The 15,017-nt window shown below is 27.9% G+C and overlaps 2 protein-coding genes across 2 annotated transcripts; one reads left to right on the forward strand and one right to left on the reverse strand.

The window, feature by feature from the left end:
* Positions 1–1,028: 1,028 nt before the first annotated feature.
* Positions 1,029–4,535, forward strand: Phum_PHUM552580 (reverse transcriptase, putative; the record flags this gene model as incomplete). Its single annotated transcript, XM_002431822.1, has 1 exon — positions 1,029–4,535. One exon carries the CDS (start codon positions 1,029–1,031, stop codon positions 4,533–4,535), a length of 3,507 nt encoding a protein of 1,168 aa, XP_002431867.1.
* A 3,427-nt stretch (positions 4,536–7,962) lies between these two features.
* Phum_PHUM552590 (roundabout 1, 2, 3, putative) lies at positions 7,963–8,325 on the reverse strand (the record flags this gene model as incomplete). The annotated part of the gene is made up of 1 exon (XM_002431823.1): positions 7,963–8,325. The coding sequence occupies one exon, from the start codon at positions 8,323–8,325 to the stop codon at positions 7,963–7,965; it is 363 nt and encodes a 120-aa protein (XP_002431868.1).
* Between the last annotated feature and the right edge of the window lie 6,692 nt (positions 8,326–15,017).

Genomic DNA, 15,017 nt, shown 5'->3' on the forward strand with positions numbered 1-15,017 from the left:
ACTAATACCTTTCTTAAATCTGAATCAAATTAGGAAAGTATAGTAGTAGCCTTTATATTAAGTGATATTAGTGTGAAAGGGTACAACAGATTTCTCTTTAACCAGACTTCATTTAATAAATTTTGCATCTTTTGAATTACTTATAAGAGTTAAATATCATTGTCATACTAAATAAGAATAGAGGTAGTTCAATATAAATACTCATTATTTATTGGTTTAATGTAATGTATAGCTGGATATAACATCTCTGTACTCCTGTGTTAATCTACTGATTGTTTTAATACAGAATATTTTGCCATATACTTTATGCAAATCTCCATTTTGATCTACATTAACACTAGCAGAGATCAATTTCTTTTTATACTACTTAATAATAGTACAGAATTGTAATTTGTATGTTGTGCATACAGTTAAGTGTAGTCTATGTAATCTCTTTTATCCTTAAATTAGTTTGTTTTGTTACTGCTTAGTTTATAATCTTGATAGTGTAATATTGCCTGTAAATTTGATTCAAGATCAATTAATTAAGTTATAAATAAGTAGCCTTTTAGTATTTGTTTCTAATGTAAAAATTGTGAAAAAGCATTATACATTTGAGGGACCACAACTTAAACAAACCTTATACAACTTAAGTTGAAGTCTAATTGCATATTATAACTAAATAGTCTAGCCAAATATCTCTACCATACTCATTGAAAATAGGGATAGCTTAACAAAATAGGTTAATAAGATAGTTAGTAATATCTGATTTAATATATCAATGGGTAAAAAATTGGTTCTGTCTAATCCAGTTGTCTGATAACTAGTGTTCTAATTGTATAATATTTAACCTTACATTAAATTGTTTCTGCCTTATTGCAGCATATTTTACATGATTTACAGCAAATTGACTTTTATAAGTATAAGAGACATAAGTGATAAGTTTAATTAAAAATTTTATAATAGTGAACTCTAAATACTGAATTAGAAAATGTTTTGTTATAAAGGTGAATGAATTTATAAATTTATATATAGGTAAAAAGAGCAAAATGAGAACAAGACAAAGTAAGAACCAAAACAAATCTTGTTCTACTGTCGACCTGAGGCAGCTCGACGAGAATGTGAATTTCACTGCTTCTGACCCTGGCCACTCCAACGATGTTAGTCACCGGAGCCCAGTTCAGGAGACAACTCGTTCCCATCGAATAAGATGGACTCAGGAAGACCTTCAAGAATTGATGTGGTGCTATTTTTACTCTCAAAAATTTGGTTCAGGATCGGAAAGTGACACCTTTAAAATCTGGAGAGGGAGAAACCCAAACAGCAGGAAGGACATGACATCGAAGAAGTTGGCTGCCCAAAGAAGATATATAATAAAAACACAAAAAATTGAAAATGATAAATTAGAAGAAATTAAGAAAAATGTAGACTCTTCGTGCAGTAATGTTATACGAGATAATGCACAAATAATAACAGAATTAAATGAGTCTAACCACAAGAGTAAAACCGATACTGACGAGCAATTGTTGACTGATGCAGAAATGAAGAGCATCGAAGAGAGACTAATTGAAGAGATAAAAAAAGTAAAGATGTGCCCATTAATAAACAGGGAGCCATTAAGGAAAATTTACAAAAATAAAAAGGCAACTGAAGTTTTACATCTTATAGATAACACCCTCATAAATGTATTAGAAAAAGTGGTAGACATTAATTTAACCACAATTAATGAAATTATATATGCTGCGGGGGTAGTTGCCACAGATATTATACTTGGGCCAAGAAAAGAAGCTCGTCATAAAGGAATGGAAACAAAAAAGTCAACATCACCAATATGGATACAAAGAATAGAGGGAAAAATAGAAAGAATAAGATTACATATCTCCCTGGTATCCGAAATGAAGAAGAATAATAATTTAAAGAAGAGGACAATAAAGAAACTGGATCACCTTAAAAGGATCTATAAATTGAAGACCATGGAAGATATAGAACTTACCATGGAAACTTTAAAACAAAAGGTATTGCTCTATTCTCAGAGAATAAGAAGATATAAGAAGAGAGAGCAGTTTTGGCGACAAAATAAATTGTTTGAATCGGACCCAAAGAAATTTTACAGAACAATTAGAGAGCAGAACATACAAAATGGATTCAGCACCTTAAATGTAGAAAAAATGGCAGACTTTTGGTCAAATATTTGGGAAAAATCTCATCCATTAAATAAGAACTCTACATGGATGAATAAAGAAAAAGAAGCACATGCCTGGATTGCTTCTTCAACAATGTCGGATGTAAGAATGGCGGATTTAGAAACATGCCTAAAAAACACGGCCAATTGGAAAAGTCCCGGATTAGATAGGGTACAAAACTTCTGGATTAAGAATTTTACAAGTACCCATAAGTATTTAATGGTATCCATAAATAAATTAATAATGGGACGGCAAGAAATGCCAGAATGGATAACCACAGGTAAAACGTATTTGCTGCCAAAAAAATCAGGAGCTACGGAACCGAAAGATTTTCGGCCGATAACCTGTTTGCCCACAATGTATAAAATAATAACAGCTATTATTGCTGAAAAGATTTATGGGCATTTAAGAAAAAATAACATTTTTCCTCCTGAACAATATGGATGCAGAAAAGGGTCTTACGGCTGCAAGGAGGTTTTATTAATAAATAAATTGATCATGGCCAGTGCAAAACAAAAGAGGAAGAATTTAAGCATGGCATGGATTGACTATCAAAAGGCCTTTGATAGTGTGCCTCACGAATGGATTATTGAGGCATTGAAAATATATAAAGTAGACCCTAATATTACAGCGTTCTGCGAGAAGAGTATGAAAAATTGGTGCACCCAGCTGGAAGTGCAAAAATACTCTTCTAGAAAAATATTTATAAAAAGAGGAATTTTTCAGGGAGATTCATTGTCGCCACTTTTATTTTGCATGTCTTTAATTCCTCTATCCAGACAGCTTAATATCAAGGATCAAGGATATGAGTTGGTACCGGGAGGCAGGAAAATTACCCATATGCTATATATGGATGACTTAAAAATTTATGCCAAAAATGAAGAGGAGTTAAATAAAATGTTACGGACGGTTCAAACCTTTTCCTCTGACATCAACATGAAATTTGGGTTAGAGAAATGTGCCAGAATAAATATTGTCAGAGGAAAGTTAAAACAAAAGCAAAATATAGAAGACTCCGAAGAAGAACTTATTAAAGAATTGGACCCTGGATCATCATACAAATATCTGGGGATTGAAGAAAATTTTGGGATAGCCAACAAGGAAATTAAACCTCGATTGAAGAAAGAATATTTTAAAAGATTGAGGCTTATATTACAGTCGGAACTGAATGGAAGAAATAAGATAACCGCCGTCGGCACATTAGCAGTTCCTGTAATAGAATATAGTTTTGGCCTCGTAGACTGGACGAAAGAAGAAATCACGCACCTAGATAGAAGGACAAGAAAAATATTAACCATGAATGGTGCGTTACATCCAAAGGCTGATGTGGATAGATTGTACGTCAGCAGGAAAGATGGAGGAAGAGGATTACGACAAATAGAAGCGGCATACCAGAATGCCATAATTGGAATGGGAAAATACATAGAATCCCATCGAGAGGACCCCATCTTAGCCCAAGTTATACATGCAGAAGAAAAAACTACAAAAAAAGGAGTTCTAAAAAGGGCAAAACAAATCGTCCAAGAAAATAAAGAAAACGAGATAATGGAAGAGGGGCAACTTGCAACTTATAATAGCAAAGCCCAATCTCAGAAGAAATTAATAGGCAAATGGGAACAGAAAAAATTACATGGGCAATACCTAAAAAGAATAAATGCCGAAGATATTAATAAGAAGAGCACGCACAATTGGCTACGGCGTGGAAAACTTAAAATTGAAACAGAAGCCTTTATTACAGCGGCTCAAGATCAGGCATTGCGGACCCATAACTATGAAAAAGTAATTCTCAAAGTCCGCCAAGATGACAAGTGCCGAATTTGCCAATCACAATCGGAAACCATCGATCATTTAATTTCCGGTTGTCCGATACTGGCAAAACATGAATACTTAGAAAGGCACAATAAAATATGTCAATATCTCCATTGGAGTATATGCCGAGAATATGGAATGGATGGATTACCCAAGGAGTGGTACAACCACATTCCAAGCCCGGTTACGACAGTAGGTCCATGCACAGTTCTATATGATCAACAAATCCACACTGATAGAACTGTGCCAGCTAACAAACCGGATATCATACTCAGGCATAATGCGGAAAAATGGTGTAAGTTAATTGAGGTATCCGTGCCGGCAGAAAAAAACACCACAGCCAAAGAAGCAGACAAAAGGCTGAAATACAGAAATTTGGAAATTGAAATAACCAGGATGTGGGGAACAAAAACTGAAACGATTCCGGTCATCGTGGGAGCATTGGGAGCCATGCCAAATTCAATAAAAGGAAATTTAAAGAAGATTATGAAGAACCTAAAAGAAGAAACCATCCAGGACATCGCACTATGTGGGACGGCCCACATTCTTCGGAAAATATTATAAATAGCACCACCGATATTCGAGTATTTGTCCCTAAGGAATCGGGTAGAGACCTGGGATAAATGCTTAACAACCCCGACAAATAAGAGCCTTGTCGTGTTTAAGAGTGACCATAATAATAATATTAATAATAATAATAATAATAACAAGGAGGAGGGTTTCAATTTTTTATTCAAATCTATTTTATCGTTAAATTCCACGCATTTAAAAAAATTTTTTTTTTTTGTAAATGACGACGCCATTTTTTAATCTGGATTTAACCCAATTTTTTTTTTCTCTTTTTTCGCTTTCATTTATTAAATTATTGAATACATATTTTTTTTTTTAATATTTTCTTTCGTAATTGCGGGTAAAAAAGGTGGTGTGTGCGGGGGAGTGAGAGAGAAAGAGAGAGAGAGAGAGAGAGAGAGAGAGAAATCATTATTTAAATATTTATTTAAAAAAAAAAAAAAAAAATGAGGCCGATATGAAAAATCATATTTTAAAAGCTTTTTATTTATTTATTTATTTAATTTTTTTTCCCCGTTAAAATAATCTATTGACACGTTTTTTTCGTTTCCCCCCCTTTCCTTCCCCCGGCTCCATTCAATAAAATTTGTTTGTTTATGCAAGAACATTAAGAAAATAATTTTCATTTTTTTTAAATCTCGTAAACAATTTTCAAAGTGAGAGAGAAAGAGAGAGTGAGAGAGAGAGAAAAATCAGCAACCGCGTAATAATAATAATAATAATAATAATAATAATAATAATAAAATCACAACAAAATAATAAAATTATTGTAACGAGTTGAAAGAAGAACTCTCTAGAATATCTTCAATTTTAAACTTTTTCAAGTTTTTTTTTTTTTAACTTTTATGAGATTTTATTGTAAAAGTTTTTTTTTTTTTTTTTTTTATCAAAATATTAGTTTGAGTAGTAGGGAAAAAAAAACAAACAAACAAACAAACAAACAAACAATGTCTCTTAGTTACTTACTCTCCACGACAAATTTAAATAAAAAATTATTAATAATAATAATAATAATGAGTAAACTTTTTAGCAGAATAAAAAATTAAAAATGTGGCGTCGTAACTTTCATTTTTATTTTATTTTTATTTTTTTTATAAAATATAAAATTAAAACGTCGATCTTATGACGCGGATCGACAAAAGGATTTTGCAGTGGGATTAGACGCGGTTCGTAACCGAAAGAGCGAGAGAGAGAGAGAAAATCTCGACGTTTGAACGTAAATAATTATAATTAAAAATACAGAATATGAAAATGCGTGCGGATAATTTAAATTAAAAATATTCGTTTTCTTACATTTTTTTTTTTTAAATTAAAAAAAAAAAATTTAAACAACTTTTTATAAAATTTGACGTTTTAAATTGCAAATGAAAATTATTATTATTATTATTATTATTTAGCTTTTCTTTCTATTTTTTAATAAAAAGTTAATAGACAAACAATTAATAAAGTTTTTTTTTTTTTCTTCTAGAAATTTTCTTCCTTGCGTGAGTCAATGAAAAAAAAAATTTTTTTTTAAACATTTACATAAATACATATAATTATTATTGAAAGAGAGAAAGAGACAGAGATAGATAGCTAGACAGAAAGAGAGAGAGAGAGAGATTTAATCATTACATTTTTCGCCTGAACTTTATCAATTCAATTTCTTAAAAAAAATTCACTACAACGATAAAAATTCAACCGTCCCTAATATCACTCATTTTCGATGCTATTTTAATAATAATAATAATAATAATAATAATAATTTAATTTAAATAAATCAAAACCGGAAGTAAAGGTTTTTAAATGAATCAAAAAGAAATAATTCCAGGAAGGTTATTTCACTTTCTAGAAATCGTATCGATTTTTTCCCCGATCGAATCAAACGAATTCGAGTTCGAGAATCGATTGATTAAAGCAAAAAAAAAAAAAAAATTAATAATAATGATAATAAACGTTGTAGGTTAGCCGATACACAACAAATAAAAATCTATAAAAGTTAATATCAACCCTTAACCACAAATTCAATAATGAAAAAAAATTTTTTTAAATTACATTTATTATTATTATTATTATTTGGCAATTAGAAAAGGGTAAAATTACATAATAATAATAATAATAATAATAATAATAATAATAAAAATTAAGTAATACTGAAGAAGATAAAAAAAAGTAAAAAGAACTCCGCCATTACTCCAACTTTTAATTTTTTTCTTTTTTTTTTCATTCATTTTTTAAAAAAATACAAATTTTTATGCGAGATTAAATAAAATCTACTTCCACGTTTTTATTACTAATAAAATTTATTATTAGCCGTGTAACGAGACGACAATTTCAAACGCCAAAAACAAAACGAAACGAAACAAAGGTTATCACGGCTCGTCGATGGAGGGTTGCGATGTGATAAGACGGCGTGTTATCAATTATAAAAAAGGGGTAGATTACAACATTTAAAAATTTAATATATATAACTTATTTTAACGCAGTAAAAACAAACGTGGAACAAATAATAATAATAATAATAATCGAATATGTAATGTTTAAAAAAAAAAAAAAAAAAAACACTTAATGCCACGAGAAAACTGCAACCATCTGGATTCAAAATTAAAATTTTACGGGGAAGAAGAGGGAAAATACACATGTATAAATATATATATGTGAGTATTAAAAAAATGTCTAAAACCACGGGGATGATATTAAAATAACGACAGAGCAAGAAAAAAAAATTTTTTTTTTTTCTAACTTAAACAGCGTCGGAAAATTAAAAAAAAAAAAAAAAAAAAAAAAACTCTTAATTATTTAAAAGCGAGGCTTTTATATATACAAGCAAAAAAAAAAAAAAACTAATTAATTGAACGAAAAAAAAAAAAAGGTCCAGATGTATGTATGCGGACGCATATACGATTTTTTTTCTAAACCTATATATATATATATATATATATATATACCTCCTTCTCCTTCTCCCTCTTTTCCTCCTCTTTTTTTCGTGGTTTTAGATTAAAAAAAATTAAATAAATTATTTTTTTCTCTCTCTCTCTCTCTCTCTGTCCGTAGAAAAAAAAAATTACTTAATTAATTTAAAACCTTTTCGAATTATTTTAATTAATTCCAGGGAGAATCAGAAAGAGACGGAATAAGACAAAAAAAAAAGAGAGAGAAAGAGAGAGAATAATAATAATAATAATTAACTTTGACGCGTCAAGAGAAATTTAAATAAATAATTAATAAATAAATAAATAAAAATAAAAAAACTATGAAAAAACTTATTATTATTATTATTCGTTTCCGATTAATAAATAAATGTTGTTATAAAAAAAACATGAAAACATAACGATCATGTTGTATTAAAAAACAAACAAACGAACAAACAAACAAACGACATTAACAAAACTTGTATCAATATGAATAAATTATTTATTTAATTTTTTTTTTTTATTAGATTTTAAATTCGCGTCGTTAGGTATGATGATAATAGTAATAATAATAATAATTTACCTGCAACTTGAAGTGTCGCATTTTGACTCCTCGCAATTCCAGCTGAATTTTTAGCAACGCACCAATAAACTCCGCCATCTTGTTCTTTTCTTCCGTGAGCAACTTTAAGAAAAAATAATTGTCCTGTCGGAAGAAGGACTTTATGACTTTTACCATCGGCTTTCACCAATTCGCCATCTTTATACCATTCGATAACCGGTTCCGGTTTTCCGTCCGCTTTGCAATTTAACGTCACGGGTTCGTTTTTAGCGACTAAAACATCGATCGGATGTTCCGTTATGTTCGGAGGTCTCATTTCCGCTAAAATCATAAAAGAAAGAAAAAAAAATTTATTAGATTTTGTAAAAAAACGATCTGTTTCAAAGTGGCACTAGACGTTTAGGTGTGTTAACGCACGATGGGGAAAAGGAGGGAAGGAGGAAGGGAAATGAAAAGGAACAAATCCTTTTCTCTTATTAACTAAAAAAAACTTTTTTCCCGCCATTTTAAATTTAAAAAAATATTAATAATAATATTAATTTTTCCAAAAAAGTAATTTTTTTATTTTTTTAATAAATAATTATCTCGTTTTTGGAAAAATTATCCAAACTAAAAAAAGGAAAGGAAAGGAAAGAAGGGGAAAGTTAATAATTTATTATTGGAATTTTCCAGGTTTTTCTTTTTTCTTTTTTTTTGGAGAAAACGATATGAACGACTATGAATTTTAATTACTTTTATCCTGTTAATTGACTTTTGAATAATTAATTTTTTTGAATTTTGTAAAAAAAAAAAAAAAAATGATTTTAAAAGGTAATTTAAAATAAAAAAAAAACTTTTTATTACTTTTTTTTTTAACTTACCCTCCTCCTTATTTCAAATTGCCATTGTTAATTTTATTATTATCATTATCAATTATATTATTATTATTATTATTATTATTAAATGCGACCGAAAAAAAAGTTTTTTAATTCTTAACTCGCACACACGCAAAAAAAACGTTTTTTTGTTTTTGTTTGTTTGTTTTCATATTTAAACAATTTAAATTTTAAAAAACAAATTATATAGATAATGATAATGATAATGATAATAATAATAATAATAATGACAATAATAATAATTGTCTCAAGTAAAAAAAAAAAAAGAAAAGAAAAAACATTAAAATAGTAAGAAAAAGATAAAACAAAAATTTTTTTTCTCCCCCCTTCTTTTTAAATTTCAAAACTCGTATCATTTTCTTTAAAAATGATTATTATTATTATTATTATTATAATTGCGAACAAGATAATAAATTATACGTTAATTATTATTATTATTATTATTATTATTATTAATATTTTTAAAAATTTAAATATTAAAAAAAAATTAAAATTAAAAAAGGAAAAAAATTTTTTTTTTTATATTCAATTTAAAGTGGAAAAAGAAAGAAAAAGAGAAAGAATGAGAGAAAGAGAGAGGGAAATAATCGATAAATCGAAATTTTATGTTTATTTTATTATCATTATAATTATAAATTTATTGGATTTTTAATTTAATGAGAGATGACGTAAAAATAATAAGAAAATAAATTTAATTAAAAAAAAAAACCCGAGTCGAAAGTTTTTATAGATTTTTTTTTTTTTTTTACCAAACAACTTTAAACGCGGAATGGCGGAGGAAAAGTAAGAGGGAGAAAAAAAATGATGGCGATTAAAACGGATTTAATATGAAATTCACGGTAATTTTCAAATAATTACCAAAGTAATAAATCATAAGATGAGTGAGATAGAAAAAGAAGAGAGAGGGAGAAAGGGGGGGAAATTTTCCTCTTTCTCTCTCTCTCATCTTGTGCAAAGAATACAACAGTGAAATATTATTTGACGTCTTTAAATCCACCCAGGAATTTTTCAAAGATAATAAAAAAAATGAAAGAAAAGTCAAAAAAAAAAAAATACAGAAAAAAAGAAAAGAAAAGAAAAAAGAAAAGAAAGAAAAGAAAAATCTAGAAAATTTTTTCTCTTTATTGTCGTTAATTTAAAAAAAAAAAAAAATTAAAAATATTCTGTCGTAAATTTTCCGTTAGACTTAAAGTTACATTTAAAATTACCTGTTAGAGAAGGGAAAAAAAAAGAAAAAGAAAAAAAGAAAGAAAAAGATAAAATTGATTAATTTAAAGAATGAATGTAATTGAAAAAAAAAGAGAGATAAAGAGAGTGAGAGAAAGAGAGAGAGAGAGAGAGAAAATTGCGGTGGTGATAGTAATGAAGGTAAAAAAAAAAAATTTTTTTTTATGCGAATTCTAATTTGAATTTTCCCGCCAAAAAAAACGAAATTAAAATTTTTTTTTCGGTATTTCCTCCTTTACCCCCTCCTCTCACTTTCCGCCCTCTCCCCCCAATATTCATTACATTTAATAAATGAACAAAAAAAAAAATTCGTTTCGATATCCTTAAGGGCAAAAAAAAAAAAATTCAACAAATTAATTATTACATTTCCTTTTTTTAAATTTCCCGCCTTTTTTCTTATGACACGATCGATTTTAACTGATCGTTATGGATTCGTTATAAAAAAAAAAGAGAGAAATGAATAAACACTTTTTCTCTTTTTTTTTTTTTTTTTTTTTTTTTTTTTTTGTTTTCCATTGGCTATTTATTCAAATGGAATATCAGATTTTATATCAAAGGAAAACAATAATAATAATAATACTAATAATAATAAAACCGTTCGAAATTTGCTTTGAGAAAAAAAAAAGGAGAGAAAGAAAAACAAATAAAAGGTTTTAATAATCAAACAAAGGAAGAAAAGAGAGAGAGCGAGAGGGAAAAAAAAATTTTCCTTTTTTTCCTTTTTTTTTTTTTGTTCAAATCATTGATCATCCAGATTGAAACTGAATTGTGAACTAAACTACAAAAAAAAAAAAAAAAAAAATATATATATATATATAAAAGAGAGAGAGAGAGAGAGAGAGAGAGGGAAGAAAATCCAAAACAAAGGTATAAGCCGGGTAAAAAAAAAAGGGACGTTCATACTCGAATTCGAAACAAAGGAAAAAAAGAAAAAAAAATTTTTTTTCTTTTTTTTTGTTTGTTTGTTTGTTTGTACGGATTTTTCAAATGTAAACATACAAAAAAAAGAGAGAAAAGAAAAAAAAAAGTTTTACAAACTTGGTTTTTTTTTTTTTTGAAAAAAAAAAAAAAAAAAAAAAAATTGAAAAAGGTTAACAAACACAAAAATATACAAAAAAAAAAAAAAAAATTGTAAACAAACATAATTGGATAGGAGCAAACAAACATTGTCAACAATTAAACAAACAACTTCACGCACACACACAAAAAAAAAGTACATTCTAATAATAATAATACGTGAATGAGCCAATTTTTTTTTCTTGCGTTTATTTTAATAAACGTTATAATATCGTCTGCTTTCATTAAAAATAATAATAATAACAATAACAAAAGAAAAAAAGAAAACGTTGGAAAAGTTTTTTAAATATTTATCAAGCTGTATTTGAATGGAAAAGAAAACTTGAAAGACGAGGGAATGAAGAATGAGAATGAAAGCGAGAGAAAGAGAGAGAGAAAAAATGGAAAATAATGATAATAATTTTTATACAATTCGTAAATCTTAAAACGTGTTTCGTACCACCGTCACCACCACCACCACCGCCGCCATATTTAAATAACGTGAAAAGGAAAAATATGAATATTTGTGCCACCGACTTTGCTTTCAACGAATCTATCAGGTTTCAATGAAAGGTCCAAATGGACTCGAACCTTCATCAACTGTCATAGTGCCTGTTGTTTTAAATATTAATAATAATGATAATAAATACGTCGACAGTTGTTTAGATTTGCACTCGAAGTCAGGCAGGCAGGCAGGCAGGCTGGCTGCCTGGTTGCTTGGATGGTTGGCAGGCAACGTCAAAAAAAAATTTTTTTTTTTTTTTTTTTTTTTGTAATTATAATTATTTCTATAAAGTATCAGCAAACGTTATTATTAATTGCTTTATAACATGCTATGAATTTTTTTTTTTATGACTCATCAAAAAATAAAGGGTGTTTTACTCTCTCTCTTTCTCTCTCACTCGTACGATTCTATTTCCACGTGAAAAGGGAAAAGGGATCGATCGACCTGATCGTAACCGACGCCGTAAAAAAAAAAAAATTTTCAAACATTTAAAAAAAAAAAAAAATTCGCAGATAAATAAATAATAATAACAATAAAAAAACAAAATTTTAAACTGAAAGTTATATAAAATAAACGAAAAAACAAAACAAAAAATAAATAACTTTCCCCTCCCCTTTCCACATTTCCCGCCTCCCTATACTCCTCCCCAAAAAAAAAAAAAAAAAAAAAAATGGAAAATGAAAAACGAAAAAAAGAATGAAAAATGATAAATGGAATATCGAAGTTGGTGTAATGTTTGAAACCATATATCAACTATGGGCTGTGGTAAATATTAAAAAATGTCAAAAGTTACCCAGGGTGGGAGGTAGAGGGGGCAGGGATCGAGGTGAGGGGACGAGGAAAGGACGACATTAAACGATAAAGAAATTTTCCAATTGTAATTCAACGAGTTTTCGCACACACACAAAAAAAAAAACTAAATTTCGTATAAATCAAATTTTTATGGAATTTTACTATTGTCCATATTAATTTTTTTTTATAAACTTTTATTATTATTATTATTATTATTGGTAACCGACAAAAAAATAGCTGAATCGAAAATGATAATAATAATAATAAACGAAAGAGAAAGAGAGAGGAAGAGAGAAATAAAAATTAAACCAAAAATTAACGTGAGGTTAAAAATTTTGGTTTCTGAACTCGCTCAGATGCATTTAAACCCACCCCAACCTCCCTCTCCTCCCCTTCTCCCTTCTCGCTTTAAACTAATTTTTAAAAAAAGGCTCGAAAAGGATTTAAAAAAAAAAAAAAAAACATTTTATTTTTAATTAAATATATAATTAAAACTAGTTTTCTTAATTTTTGCTATCGTTTGTATAAATTTTTTTTTTTTGCTCTTTTTGCAAAATTTTTTATTTTTATTAAAAAACCTTTTCCGGTTTAAATGTTTTCTCTCTCTCTTTCTCTCTCTTTAAATCCGGTAATTAACCTTACCTTAGTTGAAACCCAAAATTTAACAAAAATATTTTTTTTTTTTTAATTTTATTAATGTTATTATTATTATTATTATTATTATTATTTTTTATTTTTTTTTTTTCATAAGCAACAAAAACGGAAGGGGAAGAAGAAGAGAGAGGGGAATATTCTGATAAAATCCAGGTAACGAGAGAGAGAGAAGGAAAGGGAAGAAGGGGAAAAAAAGGACGATCTTTTTTTTTTAGGTTGGTAATATTACCTCGATTAAAATATTCCCAATTGTTGTCGCTTTTTTCAGGGAGCGACAGGAGAAAGAGGAGGGGGAACTTTTGGATTTAATAAAAGTTATTTTATGAATAACGCGAGTGAAAACCCGTGAGTAACATTTATAAATGTAATTATATGATTCGAACGTTGGAATAACATCATTTAAAATTTAAAAATAAAATGGGAGGAAAAAAAAAAACACGAATAATCCCCACCGCATCCGAGTGTCCCCCCTAGAGCCCCACAAAACTCCTAACCCCCCCTTTTTAACCCGGATAAAAAAAAAATTATAAATAAATACGGTCGACGACTACGACGACGATGAAGAATTCGATTGTTTTTCGTGTGTGTGTGTGTGTGCGTGTGCGCGTGCTCGTGTTCGAGAATTAACGGTTTCTCTCGCGTACGCGCTAAAAATACATTTTAAAATTATTATTTCAAAAAAAAAAAAAAAAAAAAAAACTTTTTCATTAAAGGACTTTATTAACTTTCGAACGAAATTATCATTATATTATTATTATTATTATTATTATTATTTTTATGTTCGACGGCGGTTCGATGACGTTTTCCAATCCCGAACGTTTTATTTTATTTACCTCGGCTCACAAAAACAAAAAAAAAAAAAAAAAAAAAAATTACACGGACGGATTACGAACAACATGACGATGACGATAATAATAATAATATTAATATTAATATTTCCGGGATCAGGGAATTTCATTCATTCATTCATTCATTCATGGGCATTCATTAAAAAAAAAAAATCGAAAAAAACTTCCGTCCAATAAAAAAAAAAAATTTTAATTTTTGTTTTTTCCCGCCAAATTTTTTTCCCTCTTTCCCTTCCGTTCAAAATCACCGCCCTTCTTTAATTTTTTCCCTCAACTTTCATTAACGATTCGTTCTCCATTTTTTTTTCTTTGATAAATGTTAAACTTATGGCATGGCAACATTGCGAAAAAAAATTGCTTTGTCCGTGTTTGTTTGTTTGTTGGTTGTTAAACAAACGATGAGAAACGTGACGTGACGTAAGGATTATAATTTTAAATATAAAAAATCATCGAATTATTATTTTTTTTTTTTTTGTAAAATTAATCGACGTCATTTTTTTTTTTATTTTGCTCGCGCATAAAAATCTCGTAAAAATCATCGATGATGATGATGATGATAATGATGATAATCGATGATATATTTACATATAAACATATGGATTAATTTAATCTTCTGGAAACGAACAAAATTTTTTTTCAAGAAAGGAATTATATAAATAAATAAAAAATAAACGGAAAAGAGAATTCCACGAGTACGAACATAAAATAAATCGCGATTTAAAAAATAATAATAATAATAATAACAGTTTAGATTCTAATTACACGATAATTAAAAAAGGCAAAAATTTATATCATTAATTTTAATTTAACGCTCAGATATTTTTTTCCTTTTGAATTTTTCCCATTTTTTTTTAGTAATAAAAAATTTTTGTGATTAAATTTAAAACGACACAATAACATGTTAGTAATAAAAAAAAAAAAATTTTTTTTTTTTGAAATTTCCTGTAATTAAAAAATTTTTAATGATACGATGATGATGATGATGATGATGATGATGATGATAATGATAATAATAATAATAACAAATAAATAATTTTTAATTAAAAAAATAAAAGAAAAAGAAAAA

The sequence above is a fragment of the Pediculus humanus genome, genomic scaffold (genome assembly GCF_000006295.1).
Source record: "Pediculus humanus corporis 1103172108295 genomic scaffold, whole genome shotgun sequence".
NCBI classification, from domain to species: domain Eukaryota; kingdom Metazoa; phylum Arthropoda; class Insecta; order Psocodea; family Pediculidae; genus Pediculus; species Pediculus humanus.